This window comes from Rhinoderma darwinii, chromosome 1 (assembly GCF_050947455.1).
Source record: "Rhinoderma darwinii isolate aRhiDar2 chromosome 1, aRhiDar2.hap1, whole genome shotgun sequence".
NCBI lineage: Eukaryota > Metazoa > Chordata > Amphibia > Anura > Rhinodermatidae > Rhinoderma > Rhinoderma darwinii.
The window spans coordinates 305,633,295-305,658,218 of NC_134687.1; the positions used below are offsets into that span (position 1 = coordinate 305,633,295).

Genomic DNA, 24,924 nt, shown 5'->3' on the forward strand with positions numbered 1-24,924 from the left:
GCTAAAATACTTTGTGAATGCTGTTTTGAATACTTTGATGGGTGCAGTTTTCAAAATGGGGTGATTTATGGTGACTTTCTAATATATAAGGCCCTCAAAGCCATTTCTGAACTGGTCCCTGAAAAAATAGCCTTTTGAAATTTTCTTGAAAATATGAGAAATTGCTGCTAAAGTTCTAAGCGTTGTAACGTCCTAGAAAAATAAAAGAATGTTCAAAAAACGACGCAAACATAAAGTAGACATATGGGAAATATAAACTAGTATGTATTTTGTGTGGTATTACTATCTGTTTTACAAGTAAATACATTAAAATTTAGAAAAATGCTAATTTTTGCTAATTTTCTCTAAATCTTTGCATTTCTTACAAATAAATATTGAATTTAATGACAAAATTTTTTCAGTATCATAAAGTACAACATGTCACGAGAAAACAATCCCAGAATCGCTTGGATAGGTAAAAGCATTCTGGAGTTATTACCACATAAAGTGACACATGTCAGATTTGCAAAAATGGGGCTGGTCCTGAAGGCCAAAACAGGCTTAGACACTAAGGGGTTAAAGCCGCGTGAAAACCACGCGGCCTGCACAGACGCAATTCACGTTCGTGTGAATCCGCCCTTAGGATGCCGCTGCTTTCTGCACTCCAATATGGAGCTGTCAAGTCTCTGGCATCTAGTTTTAATAGACCTGTACTGTACGTTATATTGACCTTACCCTGCTCTGGTGCCGGGTCGAACGTCCCGGCACCAGAGCATAGGGAGCATTGTTAGATATATCTCTGGCATGTTTTTGGCTCCTGACCTTTATTTTTACTCGGGGCCACACTCTCTGGCTCTACTCCCTGCTTTAACTACTCCAGTGTCTCCAGGCAACCATCCATAAAAAAAACCTGAGTGGACAGCATCCACGTGTGACATTTTTTTACGCAAATCCATTGACTTCTATGGGCCATTCCTGCGTGAAAAACTGACAAGAGCATGCCACGGTTTTTCTCGTTAAAGTGTTCACCTGGGGACACAGTACTGTGGGGAGGCCGCTGAGACTTGATAAATATAAACGAATGTGTGGCTCTGCCCAGTGGGCTATACACTCTGCTGAGCAATCAGCTCCTTAATTTTAGCCTAGTGTCTAGGAGGCAGACCTGTCCTTTACAGCAGGCAATTCTGCTAGATTTTTTTTAGTTTATTTTTTCAGGTGTAGGATGAGTCCAATGTGTGTTCCACTTCGTGACTCCCCTGCGGGTGCTGGGTGAAATGCATTCCCACTACTTCAGTGAGTGCCTGCCATTTTGGTGGATTCTCTCTCCACCTCCGTGGATGCCCACCTCTCTGGATGTCCCCCGCCTTGATCACCCAGTCCCCTATTATTACCGCACCAGCAGCTGAGGATGCCAGACAGCCACACTTCGTGTGTGCGTTTTCCGAAGGGGTGACAGGCTGCGCCTGAAGACGCCTGATGGGTAAGCCCCCCCCCCCCCCTCCTCTTGCCATTTGGGAGCTGTTGTGGTGGTGGAGTATTCAGAATGTCAACGGACTTTGTGGCATTATATATAGAGGGGTTTTTATTCTGTGGTGTGTCCTTACTAATGGTTTCTAAGACTTATTTGCTGACCGGCGTACTTCAGCATTATCCTCTGTTTTTACTACTACAGAAGTCATACAGTGCTGGAAACATTCCTGCTTCACGGGGGACACAGCATATTATCGCCCAATGGGCAGCTTCCCTCACCCAGGCAGTAGATCATCTCGCCCGCGCCTCTCAGGGCACGGCTGATGCCTTACAGCGCCTTCCTCCCTGGATTGCACTCCCCTATTCTCCCAGTGCATCCCGCAAGCAGTGTAGGAAATCAAGGAGATATCGCTCTTCCTCTGACTTCTCTTTGGACAAAAATGCTGCAGGCATCCTTCGTTAAAGAGATATATCAGAACCAGCTTCTTTAGGGGATGTCTCTCTCCGATTCGGAGTTTGAGTGTAATCAAAGCAAATCCACTCTTCTGGGAAGGATCTCATTCAGGCAGTTAGAGATATACTTAAGATTGCGTATGATCCTGCTGAATCCCCTCAGAAGGAGTTATTATTATTGCATCGCCGCAGGATGCAATTGATTCTGGGGACTTTGATGTGGATACTTCACTGCTAGCTGGACAGCTTTTGTAGATGTCTAAATATATCTGTGATGTCTCTGTCCAAGCTGCCCAAAGGTAGGCTAAGGCCATGGCTAATGAGGTAGCTGCCCCCAGGTCCATTTGGACTAGGAACTGGGATACTGATAGTGCCTCTAGCAAGAAGGTTTTCACCCTTCCATTTGCCAAGGATCTCCTTTATGGACCTGACCAGGTCCAACTCCTTTCTGAGGCTACAGGAGGAAGGAGCACTTTTCTTCCACAACGTGGTCAAAGACCACGCCCATTTCCTTCAGTCAGAAGACAAAGTTGGTTTAGTCCATTTCGGTACTCTGCCCCAACTCAGAGGCAGAACTCGCGAAACTCTCATCCCTTTCGGAGCGCAGAGAACCACCTTTCCGTTCTAGAAACTCCTGGCAGCCCTGCAACAGACCTGCTCCGGCACAGCGGGCTTCCACAGCCTGAAAATTTTCCCTCACCTGAGCTGCTCTCTTGCAGCAAAACATTGAAGTTGCCTGGGTGCGGGAGGTTGTGTCAAAGCTTGGAGGATAAAATGCCTGGGAGGAAAACTATTTTGTAGCCTAATAGTTTTCCTCCCAGGCGTTTTATCTTCCAAGCTTTTTCTCAACCATTCAGTGTCTCCTCCATCAAGAAGTAATTTTCCCAGCAACAGTTCCAGAACTGTTCAAAGGGTTTTATTCAAACCTTTTCACAGCAAAAAAGGATGGATCTCTTCGACCTATTTTGGATCTAAAACGTCTCGATATGTGAAGATTTGAAGGTTTTGCATGGAGTCTCTGCAGTGGTCGCTTCCTTGGAGGTCGACGAGTTCCTGTCTTCAATAGACATCAAGGATGCTTATCTTCATGTTCCTATTGCTCAAGTACATCGGCTTTTCCCGTGCTTTGCAGTAGGTTCCGAGCACTTCCAGTTTGTGGCCCTCCCCTTCGGGCTGGCCACGACGAAGTTTCATGACTAAGATCATGGTTATTCCGTACTTGGACGATCTTCTGGTGAAGGCACCTTCCGAACAGGACAACTTGGAGATTCTCAACATTACACTGGATTGTCTTTGCAGATTCGGGTGGCTGATCAACAGCACCAAGTCCTCTCACTCCTCCTCAGGGAATGTAGTTTCTAGGGATGGTCCTGAATACTCAGACGGCCAGGGTATTCTTACCCAAGGACAAAATTTCCACTCTCAGACAGTTAGTGACAGTACTCTGCAGGAATGCTCCATCCGCTTCTGCATGGAAGTCTTGGACGATGGTCTCACCCTTTTGAGGCAGTCCTATTTGCTCAATTTCGCTCCCAATCCCTACAGCTGGCAATTCTATCTCGTTGGGACTCCTTGGATCTTATGATCAGTCTGCCCCTTTCAGTCAAGAAGGAGCCTCTGTGATGGATGTCTTTCCCCAACATTTCTCAGGGAAAACCCTTCACAACTCTCCACTGGCAAGTGATCACAACTGAAGCAAGTGTGTCTGGCCGGGGGGGCGGTCTTCGGCTTCTTCACAGTCCAGGGTACCTGGTCTGACCCAGAAGCTCCGCTCCAGATCAACACCTTTGAGCTGAGGGCCATCTTCCTGGCCCTGTCTCACTGGACATCTGATCTCCAGGGTCTTCCAGTGCGGATACAGACCAACAACTCTACAGCATTGGCGTACATCAATCATCAGCGAGGTACTAGTAGCAGGACTGTGTGGAAGGAAACTGCCAAGATCCTTCCCTGGGCAGAACAAAATGTCCCAGCAATCTCAGCAGTGCTTATCCCAGGAGTAGATAACTTGGAGGCAGATTACCTGAGCCGGGAAAGCCTGCATCCCAGGGAATGGTCTCTTTATCTAGAGACTTATTTTTTACCGCAGTTGCGTTCGGTGGCGTTTCCCAGATGTGGATCTCTACGCCTCTCGCCTCAATCACAAGTGCCTGGACCAGAACCAACGATCCCAGGGCCATAGGAGATGACGCTCTGGTTCTCCCCTGGTCGTCCTTCAGCCTCTATCTTTTTCCTCCCTTTCCACTCCTGCTCCGAGTGCTGAAAAGGTTCAAGGATGCAGGATTTCCAGCAACTCTGGTGGCCCTAGACTGGCCTCGCAGAGTTCGCTACTCGTGCTCCTGTTGGCCGATTCTCCGTAGGCGCTTCCTCTGCGGCACGACCTCCCTTTCCCAAGGTCCAATGTTCCACCCTGCTTTACCCGCTGCGATTTACAGCTAGGCTGTTGAAACCGTGGTTTTAAATAGGCTCTGTCACCACATTATAAGTGGCCTATCTTGTACATCATGTGATAGGCGCTGTAATGTAGATTACAGCAGTGTTTTTTATTTAGAAAAACTATCATTTTTTACGGTGTTTTGACCTATATTGGCTTTATGCTAATGAGTTTCTCAATGGACAACTGGGCGTATTTTACTATATGACCGAGTGGGCATTGTACAGAGGAGTGTATGACGTTGACCAATCAGCGTCATACACTTCTCTCCTTACACTGCAGATGGCGATATAGCTATATCGTTATGTGCAGTCACATAAACACACTATAACGCTACTCATGTTTCATGACAATGAATATACATTACCTCCAGCCGGGACGTGATGTGTATTCATTCTCCTGACCACTTCTGTAGCGTCTCTGTGATTTACAGCACAGCGAAATCTCGCTGTGACTTACAGCGTAATCTCGCAAGACTACACCTGCTATGCTGTAAATCACAGAGACGCTACAGAAGTGGTAGAGTAGCGTTCTAGTGTGTTTGTGACTGCACATAACGATATAGGATTCTGAATAGACGTCCCGGCTGGAGGTAATGTATATTCATTGTCAGGACACTGCAGTAATGTTAGTGTTTGTGTATGTGGCTGCACAAAGCGATTTAGCTATATCGCTATGTGCTGTATAAATGAATTGTGAGAAGTGTATGACGCTGATTGGTAAGCGTCATACACTCCTCTGTACAACTCCCACTTGGCCATATAGTAAAACACGCCCAGTTGTCCATTGAGAAGCTCATTAGCATAAAGCTAATATAGGCCATAACTCCGTTAAAATTGATAGTTTTTCTAAATAAAAAACACTTCTGTAATCTACATTACAGCGCCGATCACATCATGTACAATATAGGCCACTTATAATGTGGTGACAGAGCCTCTTTAAAGTTCAAACGTTTTTCTGATCCAGTCATTCAGACCGTGATTAAGGCCCGGAAGACTCCATCCCAAAGGATTTACCATTCCACTTGGTTGCCTTATTTTAGGTGGTGTGAATCCCATCCGTTCCACCTCTCCGTTTTTTCATCCCTTGAATTCTGGACTTCATGCCGGTTTGGATCAGGGACTCAGAGCTCAAACATGCCTCTTTAGAGTAGCAAATCTATCTAGTCTTTTCCAATGCATTTTGGCTTTCTGCGCTCCAGTTCAGACTTTTTTGCAGGGTGTCTCACATTGTGCTCCTCTTTATTGGTCCCCTCTGGCAGCTTGGGATCTCAATCTGTTCCCTGATGCTCTCCAGGCTGCACCCTTCGAACCTCTGCAGGAAGTTTCTCTCAGGATCTTATCCTGGAAGGTAGTTTTCCTTGTGGCGATCGCCTCTATCCGTAGAGTTTCTGATCTGGCAGTCTTGTCTTGCAAACCTCAGTTTACGTTATTTCATAGGGACAAGGTGGAGCTACATCCGGTGCCATCCTTCCTTCCTAAGGTGGTTCCCTCCTTCTGTCTTACAGAGGACATTGTCATTCCTTTTGTTTTGTCCTAAACCTTCTCATCTACGTGAGCATGCCTTACATTGCTTGGATGTTGTCAGAGCCCTTCGGGTCTACATTGCAGCTATACAGTCCTTCCGGAAGTCGGGCTCCCCATTTTTTTCGTTCCAGATGGCCATCGTAAGGGTGGCCCGGCTTCAAAGGCCACCTTTGCTAGCTGGATATCGTTAGCCGTTATAAGTGCCTACTCTGCTAAGGGTAGAGATCCTCCCTTCCGGGTCACTGCTAATTCTACAAGGGCAGTTGGCCTCCTGGGCGGTGCAGCATCAGGCTTTTGCTCTTCAGGTCTGTAAAGCCGCCACCTGGTCTTCGTTATACTTTTCTACCGATGCCAGTTTGGGTCAGATGGTTTTGTAAGCAGCCGTGGTTTAGGCTGCTGATGGTTGCTTATTTTTGCCCACCCTAAGGGACTGGTTTATTACGTCCCATGGTACTGTGTCCCCCAGTGAATACTTTAATGAGAACAGGATTTTTGTGCTTAACAGTAAAATCCCTTACTCGTTAAATTCACTGGGGGACACAGGTCCCGTCCTATTTTTTATTGTTACATTTTTGGATTTGAGGTTTCTTTTCTCATTGGAAACCTATTGTGTTAAACCTTCTCTGCTCTCCTACTGCTCTTACAAATAGAGGAGCTGAGTTCTCAGCAGAGGGTATAGCCCAATGGGCGGAGCCACAATTATTATTATTTTTATTTTTTTTAATTCACTAGTTTCAGCCTTCTAGTGAAAGTGGCCTGTACCCCATGGTATGGTGTCCTCCAGTGAATGCTACAAGAAAGGGGTTTTACTGGTAAGTACAAAAATTCTGTCTTGTGTGGTTTGTTTGTGGGTTTTTGTTTTTTTGGGGGGGGGTGTTTAACGCGAACAAATCTGAGGAAAAAAAAACTGACGTCTTAATTGGCCCATTAATTATAACTGGTTAGTTTTGGTGTCAAATTTTGCTCTCCCACAAATTGGTCAAAGTAGACTTCGCCTTGGTAGCTGCAGATGCCCCCTGCATCCCCAGTAGTTCTGAAAATAATAAAGGATCACCGATGCTTAACTTACTTTTCCATTTTTCATTTTTGACAATACAGTTCATAAGTTAGTCAGATCATAGACTGTTAGAAATAGAAAGAGACAGTAACCACTTTATAACTTCTTTAGGTTTTTATGTGAAAAAGAAAGTCCAGCATACAAGTTCTATAAAAGTAAAGTGGAGGAGTTCAAGCAAGCTGGAGAAGCGGAAGCAACTGATGATGAGGAAATTGGGCTAGAGGATTGTGATTTGGAAAACATAAGGACCGGAGATGAATCGCAAAATGACTCTGATGTGGAAATGGGTGCAGAATGTGAAGCTGCTGAAGCTGTAGGCACAGAGAGTACTCCAAGCACAGAGAATACTCCAGTAGCTGCATTTAGCCACATGCCTACTCCAGCTCGGCCTCCTATAGCTCGAAAGCGAGTAGCTAATCTTAAGGTTGGCATGCTTGCACCCAAAAGAGTTTGTCTTGTTGAAGAGCCAAAAAGTAAGACACATTTTTTTATTTTATTTTTATCCTGGTTTGATTTTTAGAGGACTTGCCACCAGCCCAAAAAACTGCAGCTGACATCTCAGATTGCCGGCAAGCCTTACAGGTTTTTAGTTTTTTCTTCTAGCACCCACTGTTCCTGAGATATTAGAATCTGTGAGCCGCCAACACTCTGAGATGTCAACTGCAGTTTTTTGGGCAAGTGACAGGTCCTCTTAAATGTAGGTTTCTTTTTATGCCTCTCCCAGGATTGACTTGTATGGTTTTCCACAAGTCAAGTCATTGGGAGTTCAGCAGCATGTCTGATTAACATGATATAAGGCTTAATCTCTATATAAATGAAAAATACAACATTCTAACACATAAATGGAGGTGGGGGGATTTATTAAGACTGGCATTTTATAGGCCAGTCCTTATTTAAAGGCCATGTACGCAGCGTATCCACCCTGGAGCCCACAGGGAATTCCGGACGAAAAACCGCACCAAACTGTGGTGCAGGTTTTCGGGAAGAATGTCCGCTGCGGAAAAAAGCGGTTACGTTTTCTTAAAAAATATATTTTACTTACCCTGGTCTTCGTATGGCAACGCGTCCCTCTGTGTTTTCTGAGCAGCCCGGCCTCCGGGGATAACGTTTCATCACATGTGACCACTGCAGCCTCTGATTGGTTTCAGCAGTCACATGGGATTAAACGTCATGTGCTTGTTTTTTTGCAGGATTCAGTCTTAAAGGGAATGTGTTGCCAGCAAAACATGATTTTTTTTTTTTCTTAAACAATTAGTGTATAGGTGATTAAACCTTGTTCTAATTTTTTTTTTTTTTTTTCACGAGTCAGGAAATATTATAAATTGGATTCTAATTTATAATATTTCCCATTGCTGGTCACTAGATGGAGCCATTCCCAAAATTGCAGCATTGCATGTGGTAAAGCAACCACATTGCTTTATGCTGCAAAATTGGGTAAAAAGCCCTCGCTCTAGTGAGCTCTCAGCATCCCCCCCTCCTTTATCCTGGCTAGTGCCGGGAGAAACGAGGGGTTTGAACGGTCTAACCTCCTACACTGTGTGTCGCCATTTTTTGAGCTAACACACAGTGTAGGAAGGTTTACATACAGTAGTAAACACACACTGAACACAAACATACATAGAAATCCCTTACCTGCTCCAGTCGCCGCCGCTCCCTCCGGTCCATCCGCTCCGTCTGCTGCCGCTGCTCCATGTGCACAAGTCCGGAAGCCGCGACCGGAAGTAGTAATCTTACTGTCCGGCCGCGACTTCCGGTCCACAGGAAAATGGCGCCGGACGGCGCGCATTTCAAATTGAACTGTGTGGGAGCGGCGCATGCGCTGTTCCCACACAGCGGCGTACATGTTAGTGGATGGAACGGGCCCCGTTCGCAGTCCCTATGGGACTGGAGCTGCCGTATTCCATGTCTGTATGTGTCGTTAATCGACACATACAGAAATGGAAAAGAAAATGGCAGCCCCCATAGGGAAGAAAAAGTAACACACAAATTAATCCAAACGTTTTTAATAAAGCACTAACATCTTTAACATTAAAAAAAAAATTTGTGGTAACACTGTTCCTTTAACTTGGTGTGTGTCTGAGGCAGACACTCCTGTTATTGCAGCAGCCTTATTTTATTTTTTTGTAATTTTTTTTTAGCTGGGGAACGGGGTTGACATAAGTCTCCGCATTGTCCCCTCCAAGGCGGACGCAAGGTGTTGTCACTGCAGAATTTACTTTGTTTCTTTAAAACAAAGGACTTTAACCTGCAATTGTTTGAGTTCCAAAATGAGTAAAAACATTTTTGACGGCTGGGAGAGACCATTAGACCGTGTTGATGTTGGTCTGCCCTAAGTGGCAAGAGAAAGATCTTTATTTTAAGTCAATACAAAAGTAGGTGTCGCCCTCATATTCACACATACGTTTCTTCCACGTATGGCATCAATACAGAAACATCCAATCATGTGTTTAACATGTATTTTTAGCCCTGTTTTCTAATAGCAGAATACAAAGATCATTGGGTCAAAAACTTTAGAGTTTTAAAAACTGAAACAGGACACCCATTGTTCTCCGCAGGACATAATTTGCAGCTGTTTAGAACAAATCTTAAGTTAAAGGAAGCTATGACCGCCATTTGTGTTCACATATTAAAAATATATTTTACAGTGTCCTATTACGAATGCGCCTTTGTCCCTTTCCTATGAAAACAAGTGGGACGAGCATAAGGTCCCTTGTTACCCACCAGCCTAAAGAGCACCTCTCACGGTCTCTCCCACCAGTAGCTCCCCTCACCAAAGGGTGAACCACTGAGGGGGGTGCTCCTGCTGGTCAGACATCTGTGAGATGAAGACGAGGAGGGTGGTGTTAACTACTCCCCCTGGGCCCCCACAGTTATCTCTTTGTGAGTGTACACTACCTGGGGTCCCCTAGACTCCACTGATCTTTCTTTTTCGGACTTTGCAGGCCAGATATTCTTTTAATCAGCCGCTACTTTCAGCTTTTTACTATAGCTGGTGCCATTTTCCGACAGATAATGCTGTCGGTGCCGTCTTGCGGCAGTGTACGGGTGGCCACTCATCTAATAGCGCTACAGCGTGCTTTTCAATCTCCCCTCATGGGATTTCAGCATCTATTCTCAGATTGGCTGCACTGGAGCAAATGGCCTCTGGCGACCAATCCGTGTTTCAGGGGCATGGCCTAGCTTCCCCAGTCTCCTTCATTCCGACAGAGGCGCTGCTGGGGACACAGGACCTCCTGGCCGTGCCTTGCTGCCTTTGCCTCTAGGACAGTGCATTCTTTCTTGAAACCGGGTAGGACCAGCCCTAGGCCTCTTTCTCACTACATGTGCCCTAGTCCTCCGTTCCTAAGGGTTTTTTGCTCACTGTAGGAGTATTTTCCCTAGCAGACCTAGGAAACCAGGCAGCCGTTGCCCCCTTCCTAAGGTGGCGTAATTACTTGCTGTGCAGTACCGGAGTGTACGCCTTGGCCATCTAACCTGCATTGTTTAACATAGTGTGGGGTGAGGTGATCTCCTCTACTGCAACATCTGACCCGAACGGAGAACCTTCTCGCCAGACAACCTATCACATTCCATTATGCCTGCTCTAAATGCCGCACAAAGTTATCCTGTGGTCCTCATGCTTCCCTATGTGATGCATGCATGCCGGCCTCTTGGCCAAGCGTCTGCAACTCCTGCACTCCCACCCACCCCAATGTTGCCTGCGCCTGTGGGATTTGACCCAGACTGGGCCCATTCTCTTTTTTAGGACTATTGGTAACTTGGAAAATATAACACAGGCCATGATGTGCATGATGGTTTGCCTTTCTGACCAACCAACCCTGGACTCTTCCATCTAGGTCTTCCTCACATGACAGGCCCCAAAAGAAGGCCAGCCAGGTCCTCTTGACTAACTTCGCTTTCACCGCCCTCCTCTCTCCCACGGGACAAGTTTTTTTTTTTTTGTTTTTTGTTTTTTATCAGAAAGGGAACTTTCTGATTTCAGTTTCGGATCCGGATGACAAGGGGTCTTCCCAACTGTCCCCTTCTGTTGAAGTGCTCATTAAGGCTTAAAGGTTGGTCTGCAGATATGACTTCCATGCGTTCCCTGACCACGCTTCCTTTTCCAGGTTCCAGTATCTTCAAGACCTGACTGGACAAAATCATATCTGAACCTACTGGTGGCAAGCACACTCTCCCAGAAAAGGGTCCAACGGACCGCCCCTGTGAAGGAGGCAGGTCCTCGTTTTCAGTCTTTTCATGGGTACTCCACCACTCCAGACAACCATCCCACCAGAAGCAGGAGGCCAAACCTTACTTTAAGGCTCGCCCCTCCTAGCGACCTCTACCTCAGTCCACCAAGGCCAGAGCTGGTAATCCCAACACTTGCCGGAAGGTGCGCCCTGTTTGATTCGGGTGGGGGCAGACTTCTGTGCTTGAAGGACATTTGGCTCTCCCACATTTCGAATGCCTTGTTCAGCAAGTAGTATCCACCGGATACAAAATAGAATTTACCAGTTTTCCTCCAGAGCATTTCTTCCAGTCAACTCTTCCTCAGTCTCCATCTCCAGAGCGGCTGCCTTTTTTCGGGGAGGCAACGCTCTGATCCATCAATGAGTCATTCAGGTGCCCTCCCTCGACTCCAAGGTTTTGCGGGTTCAACTCCAAACTTTTTCCCGTACCAAAGAAAGACTGCTCAGTTGGACCCATCTGCTATTTCCACATAGTATCCCTGTCTGTCACCCCGTATCTGGACGAAATTTTGAGTCTCCTACCAGGGAGAACAATGGGACTGCGCTCTAGATCACACTGAACACCTTGACATTTCGGTTGGATTGTAAACCGCTGTCCTGTTCTTGTGTGTGGTCTTGGATACTCAGTCAGCGAGGGTGTACCTTCCCCTGGAATTACTGTTTGTCCTTCAGGAAGGGTTTTGCTCGTTGTGGACAGTTGTCCTGATCTCTCTCCACCTTTTTGCTGGAGGGTCCTTGGAACTCTCTTTGTGCAGTTTCACACTTGTCCTCTTTAGCCGGCAATCCATTTTTAGTGGAACTATTCTCTGCATTCTGTGGTTTAACAGATTCTTCTTGCTCTGGCTATCCGTCGAACCCTCCAGTGGGCAGACCTCTTCCCTTATTGTTCCCCAAGGGTGCGTTTTCCTTCCGCTGAACTGGCATATCCTTTCCACTGATGCCAGCCTCGGAGTGAGGAGAAATATTTCGGAACCTCACGTCCCAGCGGCTGTGGTCCCCACAGGAATCCCCTCTTCCCTCAGCCTGCTGCACTGGACTTCTCTCCTGTCCGGCTTTGAAGATTCTCACCTTGGCGGAACATCAAATTCACACTCTAACAGCGGTACACATTCCAGGGGTTCGACCACTGGGTTGCGGACTACTGAAGTCATGAACAAGTGGATCCCGGTGAGTGGTCCCTCCACCAGGAGGTTTTCGACCAGATTAGCACCAGATGGGGCAGGGCAGTTGTGGACCTGATGGAGTCCAGGTTGAATCGCAAGGTTCCCTGCTTTATCTCAGGTTTTACCGGTTTACGCACTCGTGGCTCCGTGGACCTGCTTCAGGCTCCTGTACGGGTTTACCCCTCAGTCTTGACTTATCAAATGGCTCAAGGCCAGGGGATTCTAGCCGACCTAATAGCGCTGGATTAGCTGTGTGGTTGTTGGTACATGGATGTAGTGTCCCTGTTGGAAGCAGTCCTGTGGCCCTTGCCTCTCAGTCCCGACTTGCTACGCTTAACAGCATGGCTATTGAAGCTGCCATTCTAAAGGCTTGCGGTCGAAGAGGGTTATTCTCACAATGCATAAGGCTCTGAAACCTTCATCAGCCTGCATTTATCATCGTACCTGGAAGACCTATTTTCGATCAGAGGTCTTCCTTCGTTTTTTGTAATGGAAGGTGTTTTTTCTGGTAGCAGTGACGTAGGGTTTTTGAACTGGTAGCTCTGTCATGCCAGCTTCATTCTTGACTCTTCGTCAGGTTAAGGTTGTGCTCTGTGCACTGCCCTCATTTTTGCCTGAGGACATTGTTCTGCCGTCCTTTTGTCAGTATCCCAGTCATTTAAGGGAGCGTTCTGTCTACAATCTGGATGTTGTCCGCGCCTTGTGGACTTACATTTCTGTTACTGCTTTCTTCCGGAGGTTGGATTCCTTGTCGATCCTCCCGTAGGGTCCCTGGAAGGAGTTGGCAGCCACTATCGCTCGATTGATTCAGATAGCGATTTGCAAGGCTTACAGAGTTCGGGATAAGGTACTGTCTTTTCTGATCACGGCCCACTCTACCAGAGTGGTTGGGCTTTCTGGGCTGTGTGCAATCAAGCTTCTGCTCTGCAGGTGTGCAATGTGGCTACATGGTATTCCGTGCATATCTTTTTGCTTCTGCAGTTGCTTTCCTTAGACACAAGGTCTTGCAGGCATCTGTGAAATAGTTGACCATGTCCTTTATCGGTTGCTGCCCCTATTGACTGCTTTAGGACGTCCCATGGTCTGTGTCCCCCAATGTAACAAACAAGAAAACAGGATTTTTTTTGAGTACTCCCTGCAAAATCCTTTTTTCGTTGTAACTGCGGGAAGTTAGTCCCCACCACTACATACTTTAACCCCTTTGCGTGTTACGACGTAAATCGTCATTAACTATACGTGATGGGTGCTGGCTTATCGAATTAAAAAATTTGTTATATGGGTAGACAGGTTTGAGGCTGAACATATGACACTACCTCTGCGTGTTCTGTGCTGGATTTTAAAGAAATTTCACTATACTGGCAAAATATAACCGTTTTGCATACTTCTTCTATAATAGATACATATAAAAAAAAAAATTGGTTTACTTTAGTCTTATTGCTTACCATTTTTGTTTTTCATTTCAGTTCATGATCCCGTACGTATCGAATATGAGCGCCCACGGGGACGTGGCCGTAGATACAACAGAAAAAGGGTAAGCCTTGCATAGTACATTCTAGGATAATCACGTCCTATAGAAGTCTTCTCTATCCCGTAGAATATAGTCTAGTTTTCGCTTACAATTATTCGAAAAAGTTTAAATCTTCCAGGAAATGGCAATAGTGTTCCTAGCAGCAGGGAAACACAAATCGATCCATCTCCTTAGGTTATTTGTGAAAATTGACATTTGAGATCATGTATATTAAACTACAATGTGGGCCACAAAAAATAGAACCTGGTTTCCCTTGTGTGTCTTATCGTGCGTCTTATCGTGCGTCTTATCGTGCGTCTTATCGTGCGTGACACATAGTAATACCACACAAAATTGTTACTAGTTAGTTTTACCACATGTCTACTTTATGTTGGCATCGTTTTTTGAATGTCCTTTTATTTATTTCTTTTTAGTACGTTTTTTGAGGGCTCTATATATATATATATATATATATATATATATATATATATATTAGAAACTATTTTAAAAACTGCACCCCTCAAAGTATTCAAAACCTCATTTGGAAAGTTTCTTAACCCTGTTTCACAGTGGAGGGGAAATGTACAAATAGTTTTTTGTTTGTTTGTTTTTTTGCAGAAATTAAACTTTAACCCATTTATTTTCTGTAATACAGAAGGTTTTACCAGAGAAATGCAACTTTAATATTTATTGCCCAGATTCTGCAGTTTTTAGAAATATCCCACATATGGCCTTAGTGTGCTAATAGACTGAAGCTCAGGCCTCAGAAGCAAAGGAGCACCTAGTGGATTTTGGGGGCCCTTTTTTTTTTTTTTTTTTATTAGAATATACTTTATGCACCATGTCAGATTTGAAGAGGTCATGTGGTGCCAAAACAATAGAAACGCCCCAAAAAAGACCACTTGGCAATCTACACCCCTCAAGAGATTTATCGAGTAGTATAGTGAGCATTTAGTTTTTTGCTGAATCTAGTGGCATGAAGCCGTGAAAATGAAAAATTAATTTTTTTCTGAAAAAACATTATTCCTTGTAACAATTTAAAAGTTTCTAAAGGAGAAAAGGCACCCCAACATTTTGAAAAGCAATTTGTACCGATTATGGCAATACCTTTATATGTGGTCATAAACTACGATTTGGACACACTGCAGGGTTCAGAAGGGCAGGAGCGCAATTTCGCATGCATATTTTGCTGGATTGGTGTTAGGGCACCATGTAGCATTTGCAGAGCCCCTGAGGTACCAGTACAGGGGAAACCCCTTAAAAGTGACCCCATTTTGGAAACTACTCACCTCATGGCATTTATCATTTTCCTGGACATATGACAGAACTCGGGAGTGAAAGAACACAAAGCGCATTTGAGGTCTATTTTGGTGATTTTCGCAGCTTTGGCCCACAATTGCAGGGCTCTGAGGTCAAATGGTAAAACAAACCACCAAGTAGTGACCCCCTATTTTGGAAACTACACTCCTTAAGGAATTTTGAGGGGTGTTGTGAGGATTTTGACCCGACGGGTGTTTCATTATAAATTAATGCGTAGTGGATGATTAGTGAAAATTGCAATTTTCCACTGATATGCCATTTTAGTGCCCGATGTTATGCCCAGTTTGTGCCACTGCAGACAAATACCTAAAATTGTTAAGAAGGTTCTCTTATATATGGGAATGCCATATATGTGGAAGTCAACTGCTGTTTGGGCACACTGTAGGGCTCAGAATGGTGGGTGCGCAATTTGAAGCGCAGATTTTGCTTGGTAGGAGTTCTGTTTGGGGTTTTTGCTGCTGCTTAAGTTTATAATGTGTGGGCATATGTAAGCTTCAGGGCATAATAAGGTTGCATAATAAGGTGATATAATTTAAATTAATAATCCATAGATGTGTCGCACTGATTAATGGTGCCTAAGCTTATCCCCATTTTGGAACACTCTGCACATTTTATTGCCATTGCCGATGGAGCTGTGTTAGGGCTTATTTTTGCGTTCTATTTATTTATTTTTTATATTGATACCATTTTGGGGTGCATGTGACTTAGATCACTTTTTCATTCCTTTTTTGGCAAGCAAAGTGACCAAATACCAGCAATTCTGACGTTGGTTTTTATTTTTTGTGTTCACCGTGTGCTATAAATGACATATTTGCTTTATTCTGTAGGTCGATACGATTATGGCGATACCATATGTGCATATATAGCTATGTTTTTACAGCATTTGCACTATAAAATCTTCTGATTTTTCAAAAAAAAACATTTTTTGTTTCACCGTATTATAAAAAGCAATAACATATTTTTAATGAATTAAAAAAAGAAAAAACTAAGGCCTTATTCACACGAACGTGTCAGTTTTGCGTGCGTAAATCGTTTTTCCTGCGTTGCAGTTCCGTGTGACATCAGTGTATGGTGCTTGTCAGCGGTTTTTACGCCCGTATGTCATCCGTATGCAAAATAAAATGAAGGAGGTGGTTTTCTTTTTCTCATCATTTCTTTAGCAACTGTTGCGTGTATCACGCACAGCACACGGGTTGTAGTTTTTATTGGTACTATTATGGGGTACATGCAAGTTTTTGATCACATTTTATTCTATGTTTTGGAATATCATGTCCTGCAGATCGGCCTCCTGGGATGATATTTTATCCCATATGACCGCTGCAGCCAATGATTGGCTGCAGCGATTCCATGGGATGAAACCTAATCTCAGGAGGCCGGCCTGGACAAAAGTGATATTTTTTTTTCTTTTTTTTTTTGCTGCGGTATCGCCGCTTTTCTCTCGCAAAAAAAAAAATTGCAGCATCTTCTGTTGGTTGTGGGTTTAACCTCCCCATTGAATTCAATGGGGGAAACCTGCAACACAAAAGCCGCGTTTACGCATATACAATTGACATGCTGCGGATTAAAAAAACACGCACCATAGAATTTTGAGCGTTTTTTCCACTCATTTACACAGCGTGTAGATGAGATTTGTTCAAATCCGCCTAGCTGCTACTTTATTATGCTGTGGGTTTTCTGCAACAAGATGTTGCGGGGGAGAAACGCAGTATTTATGCAACATGTGAACTCTGCCTAAAGGTTTAAGAAGCAAACATTACAATAGGACATAAGCGTAACGTTAAAAGAGAACAATGTTGAGGTCTTTGCATTACGAATTATTGTCTATCAGGCTCCCCTTTTATATTACCTAAGGGAACTCTTATTAAGTAGAAAGTTCAGGTTACTCTAAATGTTTAACCCCTTAACGCTCAGTGACGTACTATTCCATCATGGAAACCGCCCCGTTCGCGCTCCATGACGGAATAGTACGTCACGGGAGTAACGGCCGTTTCGGCTGTCCTCCGGACACATACAGGAGCTGTGACAGCTGCTGTCTCGTACAGCAGCTGCCGCAGCTCCTACAGCGGGGACCGGTCGCTATGTCCCCGCTGATTAACCCCTGAAAAGCAGTGTTCAATAGCGATCACGGCTTTTTAGGGGTTAAGCTACAATCGCCGGCCTGCTATACGATAGCGGCCGGCGATTGTAACTATGGCAACCGGACACCAAACAATGGCGTCCGGCTCTGCCATTGACGGAAGCCTAGTGGGTCCTGACGAAGTCAGGACTCACTATGCTTGCTGTCAGTGAGTAGCTGACAGCTCTAATACACTGCACTACGCATGTAGTGCAGTGTATTAGAATAGCGATCAGGGCCTCCTACCCTCAAGTCCCCTAGTGGGACAAAGTAATAAAGTAAAAAAAAAGATGTGTAAAAATAAGAAAATAAAAGTTTTAAAAGTGATCAAAGTAAAAATCCCCCTTTTTTCCCTTATCAGTCCTTTATTATTAATAAAAATATATAAACAAACTATACATAATTGGTATCACCGCGTCCGTAACGGCCTGAACTACAAAATGATTTCGTTATTTATCCCGCGCGGTTAACGCCGTAAAAGAAAATAATAATAAACCGTACCAGAATCACAATTGTTTGGTCACTTCACCTCCCCAAAAATGGAATAAAATGAGATCAAAAAGTCGCATGTACCTAATAATGGTCCTGATCGAAACTACAGTTCGTTACGCAAAAAATAAGTCCTCGCACGGCTTTATTGATGGAAAAATAAAAAAGTTATGGCACTTAGAATAAAGTAACACAAAAAGTATATTATTTTTTACAAAAAGTATTTTATTGTGCAAACACCATAAGACATAAAAAAAAGCTATAAACATCCGGTATCGCCATAATCGTATCGCCCCGCAGAATAAAGTGAATGTGTCATTTATAGCGCACGGTGAACGCTATAAAAAAAGAATAGTAGAATTGCTGTTTTTTTGTCACCACCCCACTTAAAAATAGAATAAAAACGGATCAAAAAGCCGCATGCACCCCATGAAAAGTACAATGAATTCCTCAAGGGGTCTAGTTTCCAAATTAAGGTCACTGTTGGGGGGTTTCCACTGTTTTGGCACCACAAGACCTCTTCAAACCGGACATGGTGCCTAATAAAAAGGAGGTCTCATAATCCGCTGGGGGCTCTTTTGCTTCGGAGGCCGATGCTTCAGTCCATTACCGCAATAGGGCCATATGTGGGATATTTCTCAAAACTACAGAATCTGGGCAATAAGTATTGAGTTGCGTTTCTCTGGTAAAACCTTTTGTGTTATAGAAAAAAATGGTATAAAAAGGATTTTCTGACAAAAAAAAATGTAAAATTTCACCTCTACTTTGCTCTAAATTCCTGTGAAACACCTAAAGGGTTCATAAACTTTCTAAATGCTGTTGTGAATACTTTGAGGGGTCTAGCTTCTAAAATGGGGTGTTTCATAGGGGTGTCTAATATATGGGCCCCTCAAAGCAACTTCAGAACTGAACTGGAACCTAAAAAATAAATAAATGAGGCAATTCTTCGCTTCTTACATTATACTGATAATGAGCAGTGCCCACCCCGAGATGAACCCAGTTGTGACCGTTTGTATAAACGGAGACCACTATTATACCGTTTCAGTTCCCGATTTTCCCAAGCATACACCCCCAAGACGTGTATTTCTATTTATGAGTCCTTGGTAGATTTTAAAGGGAGGCTTCAATTCCGGCAGTACCTGCCAAGTAAGAGGGCAATGTATGGCGTGAAGTTGTATAAGCTGTGCGAGAGTGCATCAGGGTATACCTACAAATTTAGGATATATGAAGGGAAGGACACCACTATTCAGCCCCCAGAATGCCCCCCCCCCCCTCTTACTGGGAGTTAATGCAAAATTTGTGTGGGATTTGGTGCACCCACTCCTGAAAAAGGGTTACCACCTCTACCTGGATCATTTTTATACCAACGTCCCACTCTTCAACTGCCTCACTTCCAGTCCTGTGGCATGGGTCACTGCTAGAAGAAATCTGAGAGGCCTCTCCCTAAGACACTGCTTGGGCAAACAAGAAGGGGTGAGAGCAGGGCACATTCTAGCAGCAACATATAGTGTGTCAAGTACAAGGACAAAAGAAATGTTCTTGTATTGACAACAATACATGGCCACACCAGTACCCATGAACCAGTACAGAGACCCTGAAACCAGACTGCATCCTGGACTACAATAGGTACATGGGAGGGGTGGACTTGTCCGATCAAGTCCTAAAGCCCTACAGCGCCATGCGGTGTGGTATAAGAAGCTGGCCGTGCACATCATTATCAAAATCCTAATCTTTAGGGACCAAGAAGGGGGCACCCAGTACTTCTGGAAGTGGGGCCACAGGCATCGTACCAGGGCAACACTTTCCAGTAGAAGTTCCCCAAACTGGCAAGAAGGGAAAAAGTCAAGAGGTGCAAAGTCTGCTATAAGAGGGGGATAAGGGAGGACACAATATATCAATGTGACTCGTGTCCCGAAAAACCAGGGCTCTGTATGAAAGAGTTTTAAAATTTATCATAGATCCCTTAGATTTTTCATCTACCCTGATGCACTCCGCACAGCTTATCCCCCTCATCTTTCCCTTCTAAGCCCTGCTGTGTGCCCAGGCAGCTGATAACAGCCACATGTAGGTATTGCCATACCCGGGAGAACCCACATTACAGTTTATGAGGTGTATATCTCCAGTGGCACATGCTGGGCACACTATATCGGACACTGAAATGGCATGGATATATAGAAAATTGCAAATCTCACACTGCACCATCTGCTGCGCATTATCTTTTACACAATACCTGTGGGGTCAAAGTGCTCACTACACCTCTAGATGAATGTCTTAAGGGGTGTAGTTTTTAAAATGGGGTCACTTCTCGGGGGTTTCAACTGTACTGGTACCTCAGGGGCTTCTGCATACATGACATAGCACCAGACAAGCTCCAGTAGGCCAAATGGTGGTGTTTTCCTTCTAAGCCCTCCCATGGGACCAAACTGCAGTTTATCACCTCAAATGGGGTATTGCTGCACTCAGGAGAAATTGGGCAATAAAATGGGGTATTTTGTTCCCTGTGAAAATAAGAAATTTTGATCAAAAATTACATCTTACTGGAAAAATGATTTTTTTTTTTAATTTCACAGCCCAATTCAAATACGTGCTGTGAAAAAACTGTGCGGTCAAAATGGTCACAGCAACCATAAATCAATTCCTTGAGGGGTGTAGTTTCCAAAATGGGGTCACTTCTGGTGGGTTTCCATTGCTTTGATAACTCTGGGGGTCTGCAAATGCGACATGGCACTCGAAAACCAATCCAGCAAAATCTGGACTCCAACAAACACATAGCGCTACTTTGCCGTTTGGGCCCATGGGAGGGCTCAGAAGGGTTTTTTTCACCACAAATGGGGTATTGCCGCACTTAGGACAAATTGGGGAACAAAATGGCGTTTTTTATTTCTTGTGAAAATAAGAAATTTTATCAAAAATTACATCTTATTGGAAAACCTTTCATTTTTTAAATTTCACAGCCCAATTCAAATACGTGCTGTGTCGTCAAAATGGTAACAACCATACATGAATTTCTTGAGGGGTGTAGTTTCCAAAATGGGGTCACTTTTGAGGGATTCCTACTGTTTTGGCATCTCAACACCTCTTCAAACCTGGCATGCTGCCTAAAATATATTGTAATAAAAAAGAGGCCTCAAAATGCACTAGGTTCTTCTTTGCTTTTGGGGCTTGTGTTTTAGTCCACGAGCACACTAGAGCCACATGTGGGACATTTCTAAAAACTGCAGAATCTGGACAATACATATTTAATAGTGTTTCTCTGGTAAAACCTTCTGTGTTACAGAAAAAAAATGGAATAAAATTGAAATTCAGCAAGAAAAATAAAATTTGCAAATTTCACCTCCACTTTGCTTTAATTCCTGTGAAATTCCTAAAGGGTTAAAAAACTTTCTAAATGCTGTTTTGAATACTTTGAGGGGTCTAGTTTTTAAAATGGGGTGTTTTATGGGGATTTCTAATACATAGGCCCCTCAAAGCCACTTCGGAACTAAACAGGTACCTTAAAAAAAAAGGCTTTTGAAATTTTCTTAAAAATTAGAAATTGCTGTTTATGTTCTAAGCCTTGTAACGTCCAAGAAAAATAAAAATATGTTAAAAAAAAAACGATGCCAATCTAAAGTAGACATATGGGAAATGTGAACTAGTAACTATTTTGGGTGGTATAAACGTTTGTTTTACAAGCAGATGCATTTAAATTCAGAAAAATTCTATTTTTTCTAAATTTTGCAATTTTTCACAAATATACACTGAATATATCGACCAAATTTTACCACTAACATGAAGCCCAATGTCTCACGAGAAAACAATCTCAGAATCGCTTGAATAGGTTTAAGCATTCCGACGTTATTGCCACATAAAGTGAAATATGTCAGATTTGAAAAATGGGCTCTGAGCCTTAAAGAGGCTCGGTCACCAGATTTTGCAACCCCTATCTGCTATTTCAGCAGATAGGCGCTGCAATGTAGATTACAGTAACGTTTTTATCTTTAAAAAAACGAGCATTTTTGGCCAAGTTATGACCATTTTTGTAGTTATGCAAATGAGGCTTGCAAAAGTCCAAGTGGGTGTGTTTAAAAGTAAAAGTCCAAGTGGGCGTGTATTATGTGCGTACATCGGGGCGTTTTTAATACTTTTACTAGCTGGGCGCTCTGATGAGAAGTATCATCCACTTCTCTTCAGAACGCCCAGCTTCTGGCAGTGCAGATCTGTGACGTCACTCACAGGTCCTGCATCGTGTCAGACGAGCGAGGACACCGGCACCAGAGGCTACAGTTGATTCTGCAGCAGCATCAGCGTTTGCAGGTAAGTTGCTACATCGACTTACCTGCTAACGCCGATGCTGCTGCAGAATCAACTGAAGCCTCTGGTGTCGATGTGTCCGACACGATGCAGGACCTGTGAGTGACGTCACAGATCTGCACTGTCAGAAGCTGGGCGTTCTGAAGAGAAGTGGATGATACTTCTCATCAGAGCGCCCAGCTAGTAAAAGTATTAAAAACGCCCCGATGTACGCACATAATACACGCCCACTTGGACTTTTACTTTTAAACACACCCACTTGGACTTTTGCAAGCCTCATTTGCATAAATACAAAAATGGTCATAACTTGGCCAAAAATGCTCGTTTTTTAAAAATAAAAACGTTACTGTAATCTACATTGCAGCGCCTATCTGCTGCAATAGCAGATAGGGGTTGCTAAATCTGGTGTCAGAGCCTCTTTAAGGCTAAAACAAGGATGCGTCCTTAAGGGGTTAAGAAGCAAACCTCCTAGAATGCCTAACAGTAGCACAGAAGAGAGACATAAGAGAACAGTGTTGAGGTCATTGATATTGACAATAATTGGTAATGCAGAGAACATAGGGGGGAATTCATCAACCTTTTTTACACAAGTTTTCTGGTGTAGAAAAGTCGCAGAGAGGCCCTAAAGTTTCAATCTGCAATGAAAACTGACTTTTTGGGCCTTTTACGCCGCCCTCTGCACTTTTTGGAAAGGGACTTGGTTCATCGAGCGGGACGGGTCCATAGCAGATTGTCACATTGATTATAATTTGTGCCAAAAAGCTGGCAGAAATAATAGCAAATCTGTGCTAGCTAAAAGATTTTACTGTGTATGCATAGCAATTTCATGTTGGGACCGGATTTCCCCCCCCCCCCACCCCCCCTCAGATTGAGGCATACGCCTCCTAAAAAAAATCTCTCAATTTAACTGCAGCAAAGCAGAAAGCTAAGATATATGAAACACCAGTATTCGTAAATTTGTCCTATAGTATTAAAGAAAGTTTGGTGATAGTCAAATAACATCAGAGTTGCAAATAATGCCATGTATCGCTTTTAGAGACTCCAGCACCTGAGCTGGGAGAGGAGGAATAAAAAAAGGATGGGGGGAATGAGGAAATCTCTGACTAGCTTGAACGCCGATCATGGGAAAGGGCAAGGATTGTCTGCAGTTTCGGCGCTTATTTCATGTCCATTTAGCTGGATTATCCATAGCAGGAATGTCTCAAATGAGTGAGTTAAAGTTATGGGTCTTGATTTACAGGCCCCAATACAAGTCGGGTTCTTAATTGTAAATAGTCAGGCGGCCGGTTTTCTTCTTGGTGGCAGATCTTCAGAGGTGACACAGGCCTGTCCTCCGTGCTGGGTTTCCCTGGTGAGAATACATCTTTGGAAATTTCAACTGAAGAGGAAGTGCTACACCTTCACGAACTAAAGCTGGGTTCACACGACCTATTTTCAGACGTAAACGAGGCGTATTATGCCTCGTTTTACGTCTGAAAATAGGGCTACAATATGTCGGCAAACATCTGCCCATTCATTTGAATGGGTTTGCCGATGTACTGTGCCGACGACCTGTCGGCGACGCGCAAGTTGACTGCCTCGGCAAAGAAGTGCAGGGCACTTCTTTGCAACGTAATTTGAGCCGTTCATTGAAGTCAATGAAGAACAGCTCAAGATTACGAGCGTCAAAGACGCCTCGCATATTACGAGGAGGAGCTTTTGCGTCTGAAACGAGGCAGCTGTTTTCTCCTGAAAACAGTGTCTTTTCAGACGTAAAAGACAGTTCACGTGTGCACATACCCTAAGACATAGGGTTTATTATAGTAGAAGCAAAGGCGTAGGGGGAAAGCCCAACTGTATCTGTCTTTCTTTAACAAGCTGGGCAGTAATGTTTTCAGTGTCCTGCGTCTTTAAATAAGGGCTTTATCCACAAATATTTGAATCTCATGGCTTATCAATAGAGAGAGAGGAGCGTTCTCTATCTGCCTTCATCACCTTCTCCTTTACTAAGTAAAAGTTCGGTCCGGCTGCTATGTTTCTTGGTGGCCATCTTTTGTAAACAGCAGTCAGGGCTGGTGAGCCCTGTCCATTTCTAAATGCAAGGTGTTAATATATGGTATTAACAGTTGCAAACAGTCCTTCACAACCTTTTGGTATATCGATAATGCATTTAAGCAATCGCCTAATCCTAATATCTCCTCTAATCTGTTTTCAGGAACTTTAATTTCTAATACAGAGACATGAAGTTGTTCCTATAGGTCTTGATCCTAAGTCGAAATGCCTGCAAATGGCTGACCTTGTTTGAGGGAGTTGGTGATCACAGAATCTGGCCAAGAGAATAGCGTCAGGAGAGTACTTAGGTGGCAATGGAGCTTCCTCCACCTGGGAAGTGCCTGGCTGGCTAAAAAGAGCCCTCGTCGCCAGAGAAGATAATCTTGGGAGCGGATTAAGTTTGCCTCTGGGTTCTGGGGGGCGGGGGGGGTACTGTGTCGGGGGGAGGGTACTGTGTCGGGGGGAGATCCCTTGAAAGGGGAAAGAGCTGAAGTCTGCTCACCTGCGGTGTTGTCGCTGCAGCGTCATCTTGAGCGTCACCTTCACGGAGTGATCTTGTTCTCCGGTTACAGAATTACCCTTTTTACGACCACATTGTCATCCAGCAGGTACATGGGGCGTATAAGGTGTATTTTGCACTGGGTATCAGGGGTGAACTTTTGTTATTTTCTGTAAAGAGCCGCTTTAGGATGAATAGAAGTTGTGGACATCGGCAGTCACCCATCCGACGAATTGAGCAGTGTGTGCGCCCCCCCCCTCCAATGATCCTTTCGAATATTTTGAAATGTGTACAGCAATAGGCACTTCATCTACACAGGTTTACCCATCTCCTCAAGTCACTTCCTATATTTCTTTGT

At 44.1% G+C, this 24,924-nt stretch overlaps 1 protein-coding gene across 2 annotated transcripts in view; it reads left to right on the forward strand.

Moving 5' to 3' along the window:
• Positions 1-24,924, forward strand: part of LOC142648684 (SURP and G-patch domain-containing protein 2-like) — a 69,232-nt gene that overhangs the window by 40,100 nt on the left and 4,208 nt on the right. For both annotated transcript variants that reach the window (XM_075825467.1, XM_075825468.1), the window contains exons 7-8: positions 7,031-7,392; positions 13,775-13,842. In XM_075825467.1, coding sequence (XP_075681582.1) covers positions 7,031-7,392; positions 13,775-13,842 — 430 coding nt within the window. The remainder of the gene's footprint in view (positions 1-7,030; positions 7,393-13,774; positions 13,843-24,924) is intronic.